At 47.2% G+C, this 21,028-nt stretch overlaps 1 protein-coding gene and 1 long non-coding RNA gene across 6 annotated transcripts in view; one reads left to right on the top strand and one right to left on the bottom strand.

The window, feature by feature from the left end:
* The window catches only part of Cfap251 (cilia and flagella associated protein 251), a 74,728-nt gene extending 65,661 nt beyond the window's left edge, over positions 1-9,067 (top strand). Inside the window, exons 20-22 of the mRNA XM_008769275.3 lie at positions 3,987-4,215; positions 6,307-6,408; positions 8,778-9,067. Of these exons, the coding sequence (XP_008767497.2) occupies positions 3,987-4,215; positions 6,307-6,408; positions 8,778-8,890 (444 nt within the window). The 3' untranslated portion in view covers positions 8,891-9,067. The remainder of the gene's footprint in view (positions 1-3,986; positions 4,216-6,306; positions 6,409-8,777) is intronic.
* LOC120095967 (uncharacterized) overlaps positions 1-21,028 on the bottom strand; it is a 29,867-nt gene that overhangs the window by 2,452 nt on the left and 6,387 nt on the right. For 3 of the 5 annotated variants that reach the window (XR_005491959.2, XR_005491957.2, XR_005491958.2), the window contains exons 3-5: positions 9,751-9,898; positions 4,063-4,158; positions 3,449-3,703 (exon numbers count right to left, since the gene is read on the bottom strand). This is a non-coding gene — a long non-coding RNA (uncharacterized LOC120095967). Of the gene's footprint in view, positions 1-3,448; positions 3,704-4,062; positions 4,159-9,750; positions 9,899-21,028 lie in introns of those variants that run through there. The other 2 variants (XR_010056765.1, XR_010056766.1) reach the window with 2 other exon arrangements.

Raw genomic sequence — 21,028 nt, 5'->3', positions numbered from 1 at the left:
CACAGGAGGAAATAGAGATGCTGACGATTCTCTTCTTTAGTGAACTGGTGGTTTGAAAGAGAAATTAGCGACCTGCTTGAGGCAGTTGGGTGGCAAGTTAGGTCAGCAAAAATAGAAACTGAGTCAGACACGACAGTTCCTGTCTTTAATCTTAGTACTCAGGAGGCAGACGCAGGTGGATGTCTGCGAGTTTCGGGTCAGCCTGGTCTAGATAGTGGATTCTGGGCCAGCCAGGGCTACTCAGTGAGACCCATCCCCACCCCACCCCCACCCACGGTATAAAAAAATTAGAATAATTAAAAATAAATAAAAATTAAGATTAAGAACAACAAAATATCTGGGGCTGGCAAGATGGCTCAGTGGGTAAGGGTGCTTGCTGGCAAGCCTGATAACCAAAATTCAGTCTCTCAGAACCATATTTAACACCAGCAAGCTATCTGCATGGCCTCCAAATATGCACAAGGGTGTGTGTGTGTGTGTGTGTGTGTGTGTGTGTGTGTGTCAGTGTGTCACAGATACACAAATGAATGAAATTAAAACTATTTAAATTTTTATTGTTACTTTTTATGTTGTGTGGCTGGGGCAGGGGGCAGAAGAGGACATTGGGTCCCCTTGGTCTGGAGTGCCAGATGGTTGTGAGCCACCATGTGGGTACTGGGAATTGAATTCAGGTCCTCTGCAAGAGCAGCTGGGGCTCCTAACCACTGAGGCATCTCTCCAGTCCTCTTGCTATGCTCTTAATTGCATTTCTGTGTTCTATGTGTCTGCCATTACGCCAGAGCCACACCGCTGATGCCCACAGGATGGTAGTAGGGTTTGAACTGAGATGGGGCCGCATGAGTCCTTGAGCTCCGATCCATTTTCTTTTTTTTTTTTTTTTTGGTTCTTTTTTTTCGGAGCTGGGGACCGAACCCAGGGCCTTGCGCTTCCTAGGTAAGCGCTCTACCACTGAGCTAAATCCCCAGCCCCATAGTTTATGACCCTTGCCATCTTTTCCTTGCTATTTCTTTTTTTTTTTTTTCTTTTTTTTTTTTTTTTCTTTTTCGGAGCTGGGGACCGAACCCAGGGCCTTGCGCTTGCTAGGCAAGCGCTCTACCACTGAGCCAAATCCCCAACCCCCTGATCCATTTTCCCCTACAGTTTTGTCTGTTCTACTTTTTCCTGCTATTTCGCAGTATTAATTTCAGAAGCAACTCGTCGGTTTCCACACCAACAGAAAGGCCAGCTGGGGTTAGGGATCTCATTTGGTTGTTTCCTGCTGGTGCTGAGGGTAGAACTCAGGGCCTGGGACAGGCTAGGCAGGAGACCAGTCAATCAATTTGGAGAACACCCTTAAGTCTTCCAAGCTCCAAATTAGGAATCTTTCCATTAATTTAGGTTTTTCTTAACTTCTACCCGGTTTTATAGTTTTTGAAGATTTATTTATTTATACGTGTACACTGTAGCTGTCTTCAGACACACCAGAAGAGGGCATCAGATCCCATTACAGATGGCTGTGAGCCACCATGCAGTTGCTGGGATTTGAACTCAGGACCTCTGGAAGAGCAGTCAGTGCTCTAACCACTGAGCTATCTCTCCAGCTTCATAGTTTTTAGGGCTTACACTTTTTGGTTAAAAATTATTCCAAAGAGTTTATTGAGCTCGGTGCTACTAGAAATAAAAATTATTGGGCTGGTGAGATGGCGCCTCAGGTAGACGTGGAATCCACATGGTGTCCACTGTTCTTCTCATGTCCCCTGAGGCCTACATGTACCTGTACTACACACATACACACACACACACGTTCATGTACCCATTTTCAAAAATGAAATGGAATTTTCTTAATAATTCTCTGTGGTGTCTAGTGTATGAAATACAATCAATTTTTACATATTCAACTTTTTATTTTATGCGTTTGAGTGTTTTATCTGCGTGTGTGCATGGGACCCATGCGCATGCAGTGCCTACTGAAGTCGGGTCAGAACGGAAGTTAATGGTTCCGATCCTGTGGATCTGCTGCAAGGTCAGTTACAGATGCTAACTGCTGAGCTACCTGGCCACTCTTGAGTTTCACAGATCGATATCATACCCAGGAACGTTTTACCAGTTCTAATAGGTTTCAATGCATTTTTTTTTTTTGGTTCTTTTTTTTTTTCGGAGCTGGGGATCGAACCCAGGGCCTTGCGCTTCCTAGGCAAGCGCTCTACCACTGAGCTAAATCCCCAACCCCAGTGCATTTCTTAGAAAACTCTCTCTCTCTCTCTCTCTCTCTCTCTCTCTCTCTCTCTCTCTCTGTGTGTGTGTCTGTCTCTCTCTCTCTGTGTCTCTCTCTCTCTGTGTATCTCTCTGTGTCTCTGTGTCTCTCTGTCTGTCTGTCTCTGTCTCTCTGTGTATCTCTCTGTGTCTGCCTCTCTCTCTCTCTGTCTCTGTCTCTCTCTCTCTGTGTCTCTCTGTCTCTCGTTGTGTGTGTCTCTCTGTCTGTCTCTCTCTCTCTCTGTCTCTGTCTCTCTGTCTCTTGCTCTGTAGCTCTCTCTCTCCAGAGTGGCACTATGTAGTTCTGGCTGGCTAGAAACTCATTGTGTAGACCAGGCTGGCCTCCAACTCACAGAAGTCCACCTGCCTCTGCCTCCCGAGTGCTGAGATTAAAGGCATGCATGGCAATAGCTGTCTGTATACTAACTTTAAAATTTAAATAAAAAATAAAAAAATGTTCTAGGACGTGAACCACGTATTCGAGTTCCTCATTGAAATCCATACTTATTCAGCCAAACTCATTTTGAAATCCTTGTAGACTCTATCTTGGGAAGTCCTTTTTTTGTTTGTTAATTGAAACAGAATCTCTCTGTCTATCAGTGGCTACCTTCGAACTTGTTAGGTAGGCACAGGTTGGCATTGCATCTAAGGCACGTCGAGGCTCTGTTTCCTGGCCACAAGGAAGCAGGTGTGTACCACCATGCCTGGCTAGACTCTGCCTTTAAAACAAGCAAATGTTGGGGCTGGGGATTTAGCTCAGTGGTAGAGCGCTTACCTAGGAAGCGCAAGGCCCTGGGTTTGGTCCCCAGCTCCGAAAAAAAAGAACCAAAAAAAAAAAAAAAAAAAAAAAACAAGCAAATGTGTATGCGTCAGAGTGAGGAAGTGGTTGATAGCTATACTGTGAGACCCTCGGGGTGAAAGGCGACACAGTTGAATAGCATTCATGACAGTCCACATGATATGAACAGTGTGACATCATCAGGGCAGGATAAAAGGACACAGATCGAGTGGCTTAAAACACAAGAAATTCGGGGCTGAAGAGATGGCTTGGGATAAGGGCCCTCGCTGTTCCTTCCTGCAGAGAACCAGAGTTTGGTTCCTCACCCACACATCAGGGGGCCCGTGACCACCTGTGACTCCAGCTCCAAGGGATTTAACACCCTCTTCCGGCACACACAGGCATCTACGTATACATAGAGACACAGGTGCATAGAGATCATTTTAAAAGGAAGTCTTTAAACGATTGTTTTATTTTGACTGGATCCTGGGGCTTAGCGTGTGCTAAAACGACAGAATTTTGTCCTCTGACAGAACGTAACATCAGTGCCAGCAGGGCCATACGCTCCCTGTGACGGCTCTCTGGCTGTCTGGTGACTCTTTTGGGATTCCTTCCACATTCTGACACTTGCATTCCGTTTCTTGACCTTGAGGGAACAGGTGTGCCTGGTATCCCGCTGCGTTCAGCTCCGAGCTGTAACGGTTTAGCAATGGACATTTTGGATTGAAAGCCACCCTACTCCAGCATGACCTTCTTTTATAATTACCTCTGCAGTGACCCCATTCCTAATAAGGTCCCCAAGATTAGGACTTCAGCATCCTTTCCTGGGGCGGGGAGGACATGACACAACCTACAAACACACGTTCCTTTCTAGTTTTCACGAGTGGCCCAATCAAGTTTTTTTTTTTTTTTGAAATAACCAAATATTTGTTTATGTTGACCATTGTCTTCATTTACTTACTGATCTCTTCTCTAGATTGAGGACATGTTTAATGAGATCAAATTCAGTGAATACGTGGACACCGGGAAGCTGATCGACAAAATCAACTTACCGGATTTCCTCAAAGTTTATCTCAACCATAGGCCGCCTTTCGGCAACACCTTCGATGGCATCCAGAAAAGCTTTGATGTGCTTGGTTTCACCAATTCTGAGGGGAAAAAGGCTATTCAGAGAGAAGATTTCCTGAACATGCTCCTCACTAAAGGTAAGACTGGGCAAGGACATCTGATAGCATACACAAGGAATGCCCATGTGACAGGGCTTTGACCTCAGAGGTCATCTTGGACTGTCTTATCTGGCAAGGGTCCCTGTTAGTGAGAAGGTCCCTGACCCAGAAGTGAGAAAGTTGATTCATGGGCCAGCAAGATGACAAAGTGGGGTAAAGGTGTTTGTCACAAAGCCTGGTGACCTGAGTCCAACCCCCAGACTTACTTGGTGGAAGAAGTTAGACTTTGGTCTCTAAGCACTGGCCATGGTACGTGCTCCCCTGCCTACCCATCCCCAAAAACACATTTAAAGAAAAGTACACATCGCACTCAGCTTCCCCAGACTTCTGGTCCCATCGCCACTCAATTGCTTCGTTTTGTTTTGTGGCCCAGACTGGCCTCGAGCTGTAGAGCTTTCTCCATTCTCAGCCTCAGCCTCCCAGTTGATGCGATTGGAGGCATACAGCACCACACCCAGCCCAGCTTGTAAAACAGGGAGGTGTTAGCCAGTTTATCAGTCTCCTGATAAACTATCACGAGGTCAGGATTAATTCATGACATCAAGCCACACCCGGGCTACTACCTGCATTTGTGCCAACGATGTAAGGGTTGTCTTGTGCTGTCTGGCATATCTTACAGGCAAGGAACTTCAAACATTTCTTTCAAACATTTATGGATGTGAGTATACTGTAGCTGTCTTCAGCCACACCAGAAGAGGGCATCAGATCCTATTACAGATGGTTGTGAGCCACCGTGTGGTTGCTGGGAATTGAACTCAGGATCTCTAGGAGAGCAGTCAGTGCTCTTAACCACTGAGCCATCTCTCCAGCCCTGCATGGAGCTTTTTTTTATTGTAAACTAGGATAGCTCCGAGAAGAGGAAGCTTGAAGTAAAGTAGAGCCCAGCCTTTACCCTAGTCACCCTGCCTCTTTCTATAGCCCCAGCATCTTCTCCCTAGCTTTGTAGTGCCATATAAGGGAGTATCGGGACAGATGGGACTCCATAGATGTCTTTCTGTTCAAAGAAACAGTAGAATACTTACTTGTATTTAAGCTCTCTGGCAAGGGGCCAGTGGGGTGGCTCGTCCAGTAGTGTGCTTGCTATTAAGGCTGAGGAACAGAGTTCAGTCTCTATACCCACAGAGGGAACTCCCAGAGCTTGTCCTCTGACCTCCACACAAGTAAGGGTGACACACACACACACACACACACACACACACACTAGATGATAGATGGATAGATAGATAGATAGATAGATAGATAGATAGATAGATGATAGATAGATAGATGATAGATAGATGATAGATAGATAGATGATAGATAGATAGATAGATAGATAGTAGATAGATAGATAGATAGTAGATAGATGATAGATAGATAGATGATAGATAGATAGATAGATAGATAGATAGATAGATAGATGATAGATAGATAGATGATAGATAGATAGATAGATAGTAGATAGATAGATAGTAGGTAGGTAGATAGATAGATAGATAGATAGATGATAGATAGATGATAGATGGATAGATAGATAGTAGATAGATGATAGATGGATAGATAGATAGTAGATAGATAGTAGGTAGATAGATAGATAGATAGATAGTAGATAGATAGATAGATGATAGATAGATAGATAGATAGATAGTAGATAGATAGATAGATAGATAGATAGATAGATAGATAGATAGATAGGAAATGTAAAAGGATCTCCAGCCAGATGTGGTGATACAACTGTAATTCCAGCACTTGGGAAGTAGAGGCAGGAAGGTCAAAAGTTCCCAGTTGGGCTCCAGGTGTCGCCCTGTACAGCGCTTGCCTAACATGCTCAGAGCCCTGGGCTGACTCCCGAGTACCACACAAACCGGACCCGGTTACCCAAATCTGGAACCCCAGTACTTGGGAGGTAGAGGTAGGAGGTTCAGGAAGTCAAAGGTTCCCCCTCAGCTTTATAATAAGTTTGAGGCCAGGTTGGGATCCATGAGAGCCAGCCTCAAAACAAACAAACGAAAGAGCTTCTCCTAATTCTCAACCCCAGCTCTAGACAGAGCCCATGATTTAACGGGACTCCCTTTACACTCCAATGCCCAGGCGAACACATGACAGAAGAGGAGATGTTTGACTGTTTTGCGACTCTGTTTGGCCTGAGTCCTGAGGGGTGGAAATCGGAGCCTGCAGCCTCCTGCACCAAAGGTACTTAGCCTGCCTTTGTCTGGGCACACAGCCGCCACTCAGTTTGTTGTAGACCTAAGTGCATCTGTTCCTCCCTCCAGACTGAGGCAAGGCACTCTCCTCAGACCACACACAACAGCGTCCGTCCGTCTGCTGGGAATGCCATGAATAAAGGAAGGGATGGGGAGTTAGTGAGCCATGGCTGCGCCTGCCGGATGAGAGCGTCCGTTCCTGCTTTGCCTGTCCTGTTCTGCCTTCCCACCCTGTTCCTTTTTTGACTCATCTGGTCCATCCTTTATCTTTCTGGTTTGGGTGGATGAACATCGGACAGTCCTGGAGGGTAGAGTGGGTTGGCTGTGGAGAGAGGAGACCCCTGGGTAGGGGACAATCTCAGCTCCAAGCTCAAGAGAAGTTCTTTCTCCTTTTCTTTCCCTGCTCTGTCTGTCTCTCCTCTCTCCTTTTAGTGTTTGGTTCTCTTTCTCTTTTTCTTTTCTTCTTTTTTTTTTTTTTTCTGAGACAAAGTCTTACTATGTAGCTTTGGCTGGCTTGGAACTCACTCTGTAGCCAAAGCTGGCTTCAAACTCACAGAGATCTGCCTGCTTCCTCCTAAGTGCTGGGACTGAAGGCAGGGAGTATAGCCATGCCTGGCTCTATGTGTGTGTGTGTGTGTGTGTGTGTGTGTGTGTGTGTGTTTATGTGTGTATGTGTGTGGTGTGTGTGTGTATGGTGTGTGTGTGTGGTGTGTGGTGTATGGTGTGTGTGTGTGTGGTGTGTGTGTGGTGTGTATATGTGGTGTGTGTGTGTATGGTGTATGTGTGGTGTGTGTGTGTGTATGGTGTGAGTGTGGTGTATGATGTATGGTGTATGATGTGTGTGTGTGTGTTTATGTGTGTATGTGTGTGGTATGTGTGTGGTGTGTGTGTGTGTGGTGTGTGTATGGTGTGTGTGTGGTGTGTGTGTGTGTATGGTGTGAGTGTGGTGTATGGTGTATGGTGTGTGTGTGTGTGTGTGTGTGTGTGTGCGCGCGTGTGTGGTCAGTTCTCTCCTTCTGCCACGTAGGTCCTGAAGCTAGAACCCAGGTCTTCAGACTCGGTGACAGGGATTTCACCCCTGGGCCATGTCAGCCATCCTTCTAGTCCTTTCATTTTTCTTGCATGTGCACGTGTATACGATACGCACGTGTGCATTCTTGAATAGTTGTGCATACATACATGTCTGTGTGTGAGTGTGGAGCACGGAAGCAAATGTACCATGTGTCTTCCTGGTTTTTTTGTTGTTGTTGTTTTGTTTTTTTCTTTTTTTTTTCGGAGCTGGGGACCAAACCCAGGGCCTTGCACTTGCTAGGCAAGTGCTCTACCACTGAGCTAAATCCCCAACCCCACCATGTGTCTTCCTGGATCACGTTCTACAATGCTCATGAAGACAGGGTCTTAACCAAAGCTGGAGCTCACTCTTCTTCGCTTACAGCGAGTCCACTCAGTTAGCCCCACGCTCCCCTGTCTGCCTGCCTGGTTCTGAGTTGAAGAAGCCTCTCTATTGCTGGGCTTCTGTGTGGGCTCTGGGAATCTGAACCCCGTCCTTACTTGTATGGGAAGCACTTTATCCTCCAAGACATCTCCTCATCAGCTTCGAGTTCTCCAAGGTCATCCCAACCTTGGGCTGTACTCAACAGCAAAGGGTTTTCCTCACAGGCCTGAAGCCCTGAATCTACCTATCCCCTGCAGCAAACCAATGAAAACTCCTCTTCTTGCTGTACCCCAAGAAAGGCCCACCTCTTCTTAGCCAGTTGCCACTAACAGATGCTACTGTCATGAGCTTACGCCCAGGAGCCAATGGAAACAGCTCTCCCGGGCTTGCTTGGCCCTTCCAAATCCCTGCCAACAAGGCCAGGACCCACACACAGCTCCTGAGAAGATGAAAGTCAAGATGCCTCGCCCATCTCTCTGCCACTTCTCCCTTTTATTGTCTGGCCAGGCTTGCCAGGACCTTAGTTAACAGGACACTCTATTCCATAATGGATTTTTGACCCTGAGCACAAAGTATCCCCACCCCCACCCCTTTTCTTTTTTTTCAAGGGTTTGTTTATGTGGATGGGTGTTTTGTTTGTGTGTACGTCTGTGTACCCTGTGCATGCCTGGTGCCCGGGGAGTTCAGAACAGGGCACTGGATCCCCTGGAACTAGAGTTACAGGTGGTTGTGTACCCCTGAAGGGGTGGTGAGAACCCAACCCTGGTCCTCGGAGAGAACAGCAAGTGCTCTTAACTGCTGAGCCATCTCCCCAGCCCGCCTCCCACTTTTGAATGTTGCTCCCTTGGGTTTTTGAGGGCTCGCTCTCATTAGGAGGTCTCATCATCGCAAAGGCATTTGGTTTTCTTTTCTTTCCTGTCTAGGCCCAGAAATCTGCCTCGAAAAAGAACTTCCAGAGGAAATCACGGCAGAAATATTCACAACTGAAATTCTCGGCCTAACCCTTTCCAACCATTCAGAACAGTCTGACCAGTGACGTCATTGACGACGTTGGCAGCACAAAGGCGTTCACGTGTGTGTGTGTGTGTGTGTGTGTGTGTGTGTGTGTGTGTGAATTTTCCAAGAGGCGTTCCTTTTTCTGTACATGCCCGCCCCCACCTTAATCTTTGGAGCATTTTAGACATTAAAAACAAATTTTTCTGAGGCAGTAGAATTCACGGAGTTGGCCATTGCACTGTCTGTGAAAGAGAAGAGTGGGCAGGGCCTGGCGGCTGGATCCCCAGGCCTGAAGGAGCCTCAGCCAAAGGCATGTATGCTCGGTGGACGTCACAGTCACCCGTTCATGCCCCAAAACTGGGAGGAGGTGTTCAGGGCCCCTGGGAGTGCCAGACTATTTTCCCTCTCAGAAAAACACCCAAGCAGTTGTGCGTGACCATGACAGCAAGCATCACCGGTCATGCTTAACCCCGGCGACAACTGCCCCCCCCAAAAAAAAACAAAACAAAATGCAGAAGCGACCTGGGTCCCACAGACTGCACGTGGGCCAGAAGCCACAGGGTCCCTGCTCCTGAATGATACAAATGACAAATGCTGTTCACCCTCTTACCTCCTGCCAGGCTGCATTGCTCACAGTGGGCAAAAGCGGGGGACATTAGGAGACATCTCTAAGTTTACAGCGATGTCTTGTTCCTGCACTGTGGTGTAACGAGTGAAAGCTACAGTCTGCGTTTATAATTCTCTCAGTTCTGACTCTCTTTCCAGCAACCACCCTCAGTGGAACCTCTCCATCTCACTCAGTCCAGTGTACCTGCCCACCCCCACCAGGGCCTTCTCAGCCACTTTAAGGAAACATTTCTTTGGGGGAAGGGATTAAACTTTCTTTTCTTTCTTTCTTACGTGTTGGTGTTTTGCCTACGTAAATGTGCAGGTGTCAGATCCTCCGGAACTGGAGTTTCAGAGAGTTGTGAACCGCCATATGGGTGCTGGGAATTGAACCCGGGTCCTCTTAGAAAAGCAGCCAATGCTCTTAATCACTGAGCCAGTCCTGGAAAAAAAAAAAAAAGATGAGCCCCAAGGAAACCTTCCTGATCCTCTTAAAGAACCTTTCTCCTGTGGAGCACCAGAGAAATAACACTGCTTGTGTGTACACGCACCAAGCCCTCCTCAGGGGTGTGCAGTTGTAAGTTCGGCACAGTGAGAGTCTCTTGCACTGTCTGGAATGAAGAGTGGAACTGTCTACCCCAAACCAGGCTGTGTTGCCATGCCCTTTTGGCAAGTGACTGGAGCCATAGTTCTGCAGGCACCCGCTTGTACAAGCGTGTCACTAGAGCTTTGCTACCTGGTTCACAGTTTGTTGTTTGAAACAAAACAATCCAAAATAAACCACAAGCTTACAAGCACACTCTCTCTCTCTCTCTCTCTCTCTCTCTCTCTCTCCCTCTCTCTCCCTCTCTCTCTCTCTCCCTCTCCCTCTCTCCCCTCTCTCCTCTCTCCTCCCTCCCCCCCCCCTCTCTCTGAGACGGTGTTTCTCTGTGTAGCCCTGGCTGTTCTGGACTCCATCTGTAGACCAGGCTGGCTTTGAACTCACAGAGATCTGCCTGCCTCTGCCTCCCAAGTGCTGGGATTAAAAGCATGAACCACCCCACCCAGCTAGAAACACAAGCTTTATGAATCAATTCCGTAGCTACTAAGGACCTAGGCAATATATTACCAGGCTAGTTCCAAAGTTCATAGGGACATTTCAGGGAATAGGGAACTTACAAATAACTTGTTCCCTTTAAAAGCAAAACTGGTGTTGGGCCAGCATGGATACCAACCAGGGGATTCCTTTATCAAATCTGGCATCTTAATTTTTCAGTTCCTGACTATATATATTGCAATGGTTGTGAGAAAAACTGTCAGTGTCACTTGAATCCACCAGGGCTAGTGTCACCATCAGAGGCAAACTGTGGGGATCTCTCCGTGCTTAGCCAGCCAGAGAAATAGGAAGTCCAAAATAGGCAGGGACATCAGAATCAATTGTGGGGCCCCCTCTCTTCCTGCCACAGTCTGGCCATTGGGTCCTTCTACCCGGAGACACTTCCAGCAGGTAAGTCACTTCGTTGTCTCTCCACATGTTTGACCAAGCCAGAGTCTGTCACCAAGCACTTGAATAAAGAAGAGGGCAGGCCAGCACCACCAGCACCCTGGCCTGTGTGTCCTCAGGATGGGGATAGTGCTGAATGGCTCTGACTCTTCCACACAGGGACGCCAAAGCTGTGACATGAAAGCCATGGCAAAGTGACAGAAGACTGTGTGTCCCAAAGGACGAAATCCCAAACACCAAAAAAACTCACCGAAATGAGGCTTCGGGCTAGCAGGCCATGTGTCACTATGAGAGAGTGAATTCACAGACCAGTAGTAGTTAAGTGATCTTCCAGGATCACTTCTCCTCCCCGGCCCACCACCTATTCACAGCCAGCACTGAGGACTAGGGTCTCGGGGCTACACAGCATTTGCCTGGAAACTCAGGGACTAGGTCCCTGGTCCGCCTCTGATGTTGAGGATGTACCTGTGTGCCCTTGGGTATAGCTAAGTCCTTAAACCTTGGTTTCCTCCTGGAATCACTCCTGGTTGTGAGGATTAAAAGACACAGACCAAGCGAAGCATTCCTGGCTCAGGATCTCTCTCCCTATGGGACAGCAGCTATTACCACAAGCAGAGACTGTACCAGAGAACTGAAAAGTTGACAAGAATTCACTTCTCCTGACACTAGGATTCAAGCATCAGAACATACTTGCTCAGAAGCGGGTCTCTGCTCCGTTAGAGCCTGGCTCCTCAGGATTTGTAGAGCAATTGAGTACACCCAAAACTTCAGTGTCATATCTTATTTTTGAGACAGAGTTTCTCTGTACAGCCTGGCTGTCCTGAAACTCACTCTGTAGACCAGGCTGGCCTCGAACTCATAGAGATCCAACTGCCTCTGCCTCCCAAGGGCTGGGATTAAAGGAGTGTGCCACCAAGCCTTTATTACTTATTTATTTTTTGGCTTTCAGGTAGATTTTGAGGTAGCTGAGGATGGCCTTGAACCCCTGATCCTGCTGTCTGTATGCCCTGTGACACTGCCTCTGGGGAAATGAGAATAAACATCTCAGCCCAGACAGAGATCAAAATCAGGAAAGCACCAAAGTCCAAACTGATGAACCAGTGGGTTTTATTGGGGTGACTTACAGGGGTATGGATGAGGGGTTACTTATGGGTACAGAAATGCCTCAAAGACAGGTGCATCATCAAAGCCCACCCCAGCACGGGTGACAGCTCACAAAAGCTGGGAACCTAGAGCCCACTCACTGCATGGCCCATAGGCAGGTCCACGGACTGGATAGTGTCTCTTCAAGGGAGCTAAGTTGGTCTAAGCCTCTTTCATCCTCTTTCACCTGAGAGTATGACTTAGAGTTCATAGACGCTTGAGGAGGGAGGGGCCTAGTGAATCTGATCAGTTTCAGGGACTTGCTAAGACCTCTGAGTTGTTTTCTTCCTGAGCCTAAGAAGCTTCCTTGCAGGACAGATGACAAGTCTTACCTCTATCTTGAATATCCCATGTCTTCGTAAACTTCCCCCCAAGATGGAAGGTTTTGGGTTGGAGGAAATTGCGAACAACACAGTGCCTCCCAAGTTCTGGGATTACACTCTTTTGCTACCACCCATATCCAGTTCTTCTTCATCCTTTAATAGCTTCTGGCTTCAAGTGAATGCCAGGGCCTCCAACCCTCTATCTCAGGGGTGGCAAATTCTTCAATGGGACCCAGGGTAAATACTGAGCTCTTCAAAATCCAGTGGTCTCTCTCTTGCTGTCAGTTCCCTAGACCTTAGATTGCAGGGTACACACATGGATGTGCAGAAAAAAAGGCCATGCCAGTGAACCAACCCAGTCTTCGTCACAGTCACCAGAATTTAGACTCTATGACTCCACATATGACATCATGACCTCTTAATGTTTTTCAACCATTTTAAAAATAAAAATAGGGGTTGGGGATTTAGCTCAGTGGTAGGGCGCTTGCCTAGCAAGCGCAAGGCCCTGGGTTTGGTTCCCAGCTCCGAAAAAAAGAAAAGAAAAGAAAAATAAAATATGTCTTAGTTTGTAGCCTATATACAAAAGCAGACAGTAGCCTTGGTTGGCTGTAGTTTTCCCTTTCTGTTCTGTCTTCTAGGCCAAGTCGTTCACCTAATAGATTATCACAACTATACAAAGAACTGGACTCAGCCTGGCGTGATGGTACACTGCGGCTCTTAGGAGGCAGGGGGATCAGGAGTCCAGGGTCATTCTTGGCTACATAGTGAGTTTGAGGCCAGCCTGGGCCACACAAGACCAGTTCTTTACAGAAATAGTAAATATATAAATATAGAAAAGCAAAACTGGTCCACATCCCTCAAAAGATGTCAAGGCTGTGACGAACAAGGAAAGACAGAGTCACAAAGGCCAGATGTAGCATGGTCACCGGGATCATCCGCCTGGGAGACCCCGGAAAAATGGGAACTCACCATTTCATTAATAGTGCTACACCAACAGTTATTCAAAAGCTTTTAGGAACCTACCATGGTTCTCTATGTAAGACATGTCAGGGAAGCTAGTGATGAGTCTATGGGGATCCTCTGTCTTCCATTGCCTCTAAATCTCAAGTCATTGAAAAAGGCGCGTGGGGGGTTGGGGATTTAGCTCAGTGGGCAAGCGCAAGGCCCTGGGTTCGGTCCCCAGCTCCGAAAAAAAAAAAAAGAAAAAAAGAAAAAGGCACGTGGGGGCACCATTTTATTCTTTCTGCACTACAAACCAACTCAGCATCTTGTCCGTGCTAAGCAAATACTTTACCACCGAGCCACACCCCCGGCCCCTACAAAAGATGCCATGTAGAAGGTGGTAGCTCCAGCACCCACTGCCTTTGTTGCTTTGTCCTGTGCCTTTCTCTGGTGAACGCTCCTGAGACCACCAGCACCCGCCACACCAGATGCACGGGCTCTCTGACTATCCTAACTGGCCCTCGGCAGGCTTAAGGTGTTGCCAACCAAAATGGTTTCCTTTGAAACATTTGCATCCTGGAGCTGGGGCTCCAATTGGAGGGACTCTGGGCGTGAGCATGCCCTCTAAGGATTTGACCAGCAGGTCCCTGAGGGCTGCTGTTTCACAACCTACTGAAGTAAACAGAGGGCCTTGGGAGCCAGTGTCAAGTTGCTACTCTCTGTACGGGATATTTAAGCATCCTCTGTTATCTCTGCTTGCAAGAATACAGAGAAGAAAGGAGGGGTCGGGGAGCTGGCATTTGGGTATCCACTCGTAATCCCAGCAGTCGGGAGGCAGAGCTAAACAGACTGCTGGAGTGCATCACACGTAGGTAGCAACCTTCTTGGCATCAGATTTTTGCCTGAAACTGGAGTTACCGATGGTTGTAAGCCACCATGTGGGTGCTGGGAACTAAACCTAGTTCCTCTGGGAGAGCAGCCAGTGCTCTTAACTGAAATGGAAACTTAAGGGTCCTTTGTAAAGCTGGTTGGATGGCATTTTGCTGGGGCAAACACGTGAAGGGACGTTTCGTTAAAGTGGACACAGGTGTGAAAGGCTAAGGCAGACCCGTGAAGGAACAGTTCGCTGAAGCTGACACAGGAGGGTGTTTACTAAAGCAAGCACATGAAAGGACACGTGATGGATTCTTGGCTAACGACACACATGTATTGGTCCACCTTACATTTGTTGGAACTCCACAGAAAGAAACACACCAAAACACATCCGGTGGCATGCTGCACTTCTGGGGACTTGGGCTGACTGGATGCACAGGCTGAGGCAAGGCACATGGAGGACACGGGCTATTTGGAGGGTAGAAATCGGACTCCACAGAGACGGAGAGGGAGCGTGGCTTGCAGGTACAGCTAGCTGTGCAACGCTTGTGGGTCTTGAGTCTTTGCTGGTCTTCGCTTCCCTGAGAGAGCCACAGTGGAGAACTTCTGGTGTTCCTCCTGGTCCCCCCTGCTGACTCCAGCCAAGGCTGAGGCCTGGCTGTCTCTGTAGGTCATGGCACCACTGTTACTAACCAGACACTACCGAACTGGACTGCCGGGGTATCTGTGACGTGTTTTCGAGTGGGTCAAGCTGCCACTGCCTGCTAACCTGGGAACTGAAATGCGGATTTCCAGACAACGTGGACAGGAGTTGCTCCAAAGAATCTTTCTAAACAGGTCCACTTCCCCTGTATCCTTTCTTTCCCACTATCTCTGGTGGGTGGTGGGCTACAAGGGAGGTTAAAGCATTTAAGAACCATCATTAAAAACAAGGTTTGAGGGCTTGAGAGATGGCTCAGTGATTAGGAGTACTGACTGCTCTTCCAGAGGTCCTGAGTTCAATTTCCAGCAACCACATGGTGGCTCACAACCATCTGTAAAGAGATCCGATGCCCTCTTCTGGTGTGTCTGAAGACAGCGACAGTGTACTCCTATATAATAAATACATACATCTTTTAAAAAGAAATAAGATTTGAAAAAAATTAAAGTTAACCAATGAGCCATCTCTCCAGGCCAAACCCAGGGTTTTACACATTCTAGGCAGACTCCTTACAGCAGAACTCCACCCCAACCCCTCATGTCTTCATTCATAAGCCAAGAACAAAGAACTTCACTTGTTTATCCAGTCCCGGCTGGCTTCCACACGTTTACCACACACTAGAGACTACACCAGAGGTAGCTGCCCCCTGGGGAGTGCCTGTGAATAAGGCAGGTGTGGCTTGGCCACCTAGGAGCAAGTGCTAAACATACAGTCCCCCTTGTGCTGGGAGGCTAGAGGGAAGACCTGGTTCCCCAGAGACAGACATCAGAGAGGATTACATTTTGGAGAAACTTGTCAGGGCGAGCCAGGTAGAAACAGCACAGTCAGTCAAAGGAACAGTGTGTCCCAAAGCAAGGAGCTTAGGAGGGGCGTGTGTGTGTCAGAGAGAGAGAAGAGAGAGAGAGAGAGAGAGAGAGAGAGAGAGAGAGAGAGAGAGAGAGATATCGTGCTGAAGTTATGAGCTTTTCTCTCAGGTGAACAACAGAAAAGTGGCTATAAATGTGGGATCAACTTGTGTGGCAGTGTGCGCAGTCTCTGGGATGTTGTGGGCACGGTGCTCTCTGAGTCCTTCCCTGGTATCTTGTTGTCCTTTGGCTTGTGGTTCTTCCTCCTGTCTCTGAACAAGAATGTTTTCATACACACATACACAGAAGGGGCAGGGGCAGAAGATCAGAGACTACCAAATGTCTTTTTTTTTTTTTAAAGATTTATTTATTTATTATATATGAGTACACCGTAGCTGTCCTCAGACACACCAGAAGAGGGCATCAGATCTCATTTACAGATGGTTATGAGCCACCATGTGGTTGCTGGGATTTGAACTCAGGACCTCTGGAAGAGCAGTCGGTGCTCTTAACCACTGAGCCATCTCTCCAGCCCAAATGTCTTTTTTTTTAAAAAGATTTTATTCATTTATTATATATAAGTACACTGTTGCTGTCTTCAGACACACCAGAAGAGGGCATCGGATCTCTTTACAGATGGTTGTGAGCCACCATGTGGTTGCTGGGAATTGAACTCAGGACCTCTGGAAGAGCAGTCAGTGCTCTTAACCTCTGAGCCATCTCTCCAGCCTAACTACCAAATGTCTTAAGTGGAAGATCTCTTCTCTTCTCTTCTCTTCTCTTCTCTTCTCTTCTCTTCTCTTCTCTTCTCTTCTCTTCTCTTCTCTCTCTCTCTCTCTCTCTCTCTCTCTCTCTCTCTCTCTCTCTGTGTCTCTGTCTTTGTCTCTGTCTCTGTCTCTTATTGCATTTTCTTAGTTTTGTAAGAGGAGAGCTGCATGCATGCAAAGGTATATGTGTGTAGGTCAGAGGACAACTTGCAGGGGTCAGTTCTATCCTCCTACCATGTGGGTTTTGGGGATCAAACTCAGGCCACCAGGATTGGAAACTTTACCCACCAAGCCATCTTGTAGGCCCCATTCTTATCTCTTCACAAGCAAAGAGCCTTGAGGTGGGAAAAGCTGTTCTCGGGGTTCTAGGAAAAAAAAAATATGTTGCAAGTGATGACAGCCCTAAAGCTGACGTGTTCTTGCTGGAAACTAAATCAGAGTCAAAACTTGAGTAGTTCAACCCCATGCCCAGCTCTTCATCCTTTCAAGTTTACCAGGGATACCAGCAGTGTGGGTGATGCTGGGGATTGAACCTAGGACCTTGAACACGCTAACTGCATGCTATACCGCTAAGCCCTAACTGAAAACTTTGTATTTTTTTTTGTTTGTTTGTTCTGTTTTGTTTTCCATGCTGGGCATAGAAGCCAGGGTGGAGTTTGGGACCTATAGACACCCAAGTTAACAATGGCCCAGTGTCAGCCACATGTGCCACTCTGTGCTACACTGTGTCAGAACGGGCTGGTCCTTGTTGTAAGAAAGTTACATTATAGAGAAACGGGCCAGGGAGAGACCCGTGATCAGGACAGGGACAGTGCAGAGGAGGAAGGGATTAGAGAAGGAGAAATTACATAAATGAAGGAAGATTATCCCGGGCAGACAGTTGAATGGGAATAGCAGATGACTAAAGGATCACAAGTGTGTATGGGGGTGGGAGGGTTGGGACAGAAGAGCAGTCCAGAGGAGGTAGCAGCTTGCATTATAGGTCTTGAGTACTGGGGTTGGGGATTTAGCTCGGTGGGAGAGCGCTTGCCTAGCAAGTGCAAGGCCCTGGGTTCGGTCCTCAGCTCCAGGAGTTAAAAAAAAAAAAAAAAGACCGGTCTTGAGTACTAAACTGAGCAGGCTAAGCCAGGTGGTGGTGGCAGTGGCGCCTTGGATCCAAGCACTTGGGAGGCAGAGCAAGCAGATCTCTGAGTTCAAGGCCAGTCTGGTCTACCGAGTGAGCTCCAGGCTGGACAAGGATGCAGGATCTGTCTCGAAAAAAATAAAATAAAATGAAATAAAGGCTGGGTTGGATTAAAATGGAGGGGGAAGGAGGATCAAATTTGCAACTGGGAGGCAGAGGGCTACATGGGAGCTAGTCAGGGAGAGGGAACAGCGCAGAACCTGTTACATAGTTCAGAAAAACAAAGGATTGGGTTGGGAGTGGTGCTCAGAAAGAATAAATGGCCTTAACAAGATGAAGGGGCAGCTGAGTGTGTATTGATCCTGACCTCTGATTTGTGGCAATAGAAGGTGCCTCTGGTTAGCTTAAGTGGAAAGGGACCTTATTGGAATGCCATCAGGTAATTGAGAGAGTGCACGGAGAGGCGAGCTATGAACATGGGCAGGGCCACCACTGGGCACATGACCTTTCTGTCCCCACAGGCTCTCCAAAGGCCCTGTCTCCCACAAGGCCTTTCCCGTCTACCTCTCTATCTTCTAAAGTGAAAATCAAAAGCCACGTGTGGGCTAGCAAGATGGGTCAGCAGGTAAACCATGCTCAACCTGAGTCTGAGCCCGTGACCCACATGGTAGAGTATGCAGTGCTCCTTAAACACTGTCCTCTGGCACACACACACACACACACACACACACACACACTCACACTCACATATACACACACATACACACACTCTCACACATACATACACACACACTCACACACATATACATACACACACACTCACATATACACACACATACACACACACTCTCACACATACATACACACATACACACACACTCACACACATATACATACACACACTCACACACATATACACACACATATACACACACATATATACACACACACATATACACACATACACACACATACTCACACACATATACACACACACTCACACACATACACACTCTCACACACATATACACACATACACACACTCACACACATACATACGCACATACACACACTCACACACATATACATACACACACTCACACACATATACACACACATATATACACACACATATACACACATACACACACATACTCACACACATATACACACACACTCACACACATACACACTCTCACACACATATACACACATACACACACTCACACACACATACACACACGCACATACACACACTCTCACACACACATACACATACACTCACACACACATATACACACATACACACTCACACACACTCTCATAACACTCTCACACATTCACATACACTCACACACTCTCACACTCACACTCACACACTCTCACACACTCACACACTCACACACACACACACACACACACACACACACACACACACAGACTGAATGTTTAAAAACCCACAAAACCAAAAAGCTCAGTGCAATGATGCATGCCTATCATCCAGGCACTCAAAAGAGAAGCAGCAGAATTGCCCCATTTCAGATCGGTAAGGGCCACATAGCAAGACCCTGTGTCACAAATGAATAAATGAATGGAGACGAATCAGAAGCGCAGTGTGTAACACCACCTTCAGCAACCAAGCTGGCTAAGTGAAAAAGACCGGCGACAACAAGTTTTGATGGGGAGGGATCAATCCTCATTGCCAATGGCTTATAAGGTCTGCTTTGAAAAGTGGTTCGGAAGCTCCCGAAAATGTTTAGCGTAAACTTTGTATCTGACCAAGCCCCTCAGGCCAACCGCCAAACAGAAGGGTATTATCCACCCAGAGCCCATACACTCACGGCATCATTCATAATACACAAAAGATTGGAGCAAGCCAGTGTGCGGCAAACAAGAGGACAAACTCTGACGTAGTCACATAATCAAATACTGTTTAATTTTTTTTCATTCCGGCTATAAAAAGAAATCTTAGTACATGCTCCAGTGTGGATGAGCCCCGAGCACATGCTATACAACTCATCAGTCATTCCCATCCAGGCTTAATGTACAGTTTGGGGTTTTGTTTTTGAGACAGGATGTCCCTATGCCAGTTTGGGGTGTTGCTGGGGGGGGGGGGTGGAAGAGGGAACTGATGGGGAAATGAGAGTGGGAATCTGTGGGGTTTTTTTCTCCAGGAATATCTTTTTTTACCATTTTAAACACACAGCCTTAATGTGGTAAATAAAAATAAGAATAAATAAAGAAAGAAAAATAAAAAAGTGGTGACCCCCCTCCTTTAATTCCAGCACTTAAAAGGTAGAGGCAGGCAGATCTCTATGAGTTCGAGGCCAGACTGGTCTATATGTGAGTTCCAGGAGAGCCTGGGCTACTCAGAGAAAGCCTGTCTTGAAAAACCAAACCAAACAACAACAATAATAGTAATAAAGTATCTTTTAAAAAATGTTTTGTGAGGGTTGGGGATTTAACTCAGTGGTAGAGCGCTTGCCTAGCAAGCGCAAGGCCCTGGGTTCGGTCCCCAGCTCCGAAAAAAAGAAAAAAAAAAAAAACAAAAAAAACAAAAAATGTTTTGTGAGAGTAGTAGACAGGGTCTCACTCTGTAGCCCAGGTTAGCCTGGAACTCACAGAGATCTGCCTGCCTCTACCTCCTGGGTGCTGGGATCAAAGGCCTGCACCCCTGTGTCCATGGTGTTCATCACTATACAAGCTATACGCAGCAGTTTGCTCTTGTAATTCCAGCATGGAGTCACGGAAGGACTAGGCCAGCCTGGGCTATGATGTAAGACCCTGTGTCTGAGAAAAAGAAAAAAAGATCAACTCACAAACAAGACTGAGCGCCATCCCCAAGATTGAAATTCCTTGCTTCCGTGAGACGGGTCCCTTGGGTGGGTCCTGACTCCCCAAACCAAGGGCTGGGGAGGATGCTCAACTGTGGGAAAGCCACGCACGAGAGACCCTAGAAGGAATCTGGTGATGTTCTAGGTTTCTGACTTTAGAATTGACTGATCCTAGCAGAGCTGAGGTCACTCACCTAGCCTGTGGGAGGCCTTGGGTACATCCATAACCCTGTGACACAAAACACTGAAACCTTTGTTTTGAGACAGGGACTCACCACCTAGACCTGGCTGGTCTCAGACTCATAGAGTACAGGGATTCAAGGCGGGCCCCACCATGCCTGGCAACAGTCGGTGTAAAAGATTCCAACTTTACTCCAAGTCACTAGGTCATGACCGTCTGAGTTTAACCCTTCGATGTTAGAGGAGAATTTGGATATTATTTCACCTTGAACACGTTAATCTTCCTTTCTCCCTACCACCCCCAACTTCTTTGACAGGATGTCACGTACCCCAGGCTAGCCTCTAGGTCATTATACAAT

Source organism: Rattus norvegicus, chromosome 12 (genome assembly GCF_036323735.1).
Source record: "Rattus norvegicus strain BN/NHsdMcwi chromosome 12, GRCr8, whole genome shotgun sequence".
NCBI classification, from domain to species: Eukaryota; Metazoa; Chordata; class Mammalia; order Rodentia; family Muridae; genus Rattus; species Rattus norvegicus.
This window is presented reverse-complemented; position numbering and strand designations above follow the sequence as displayed.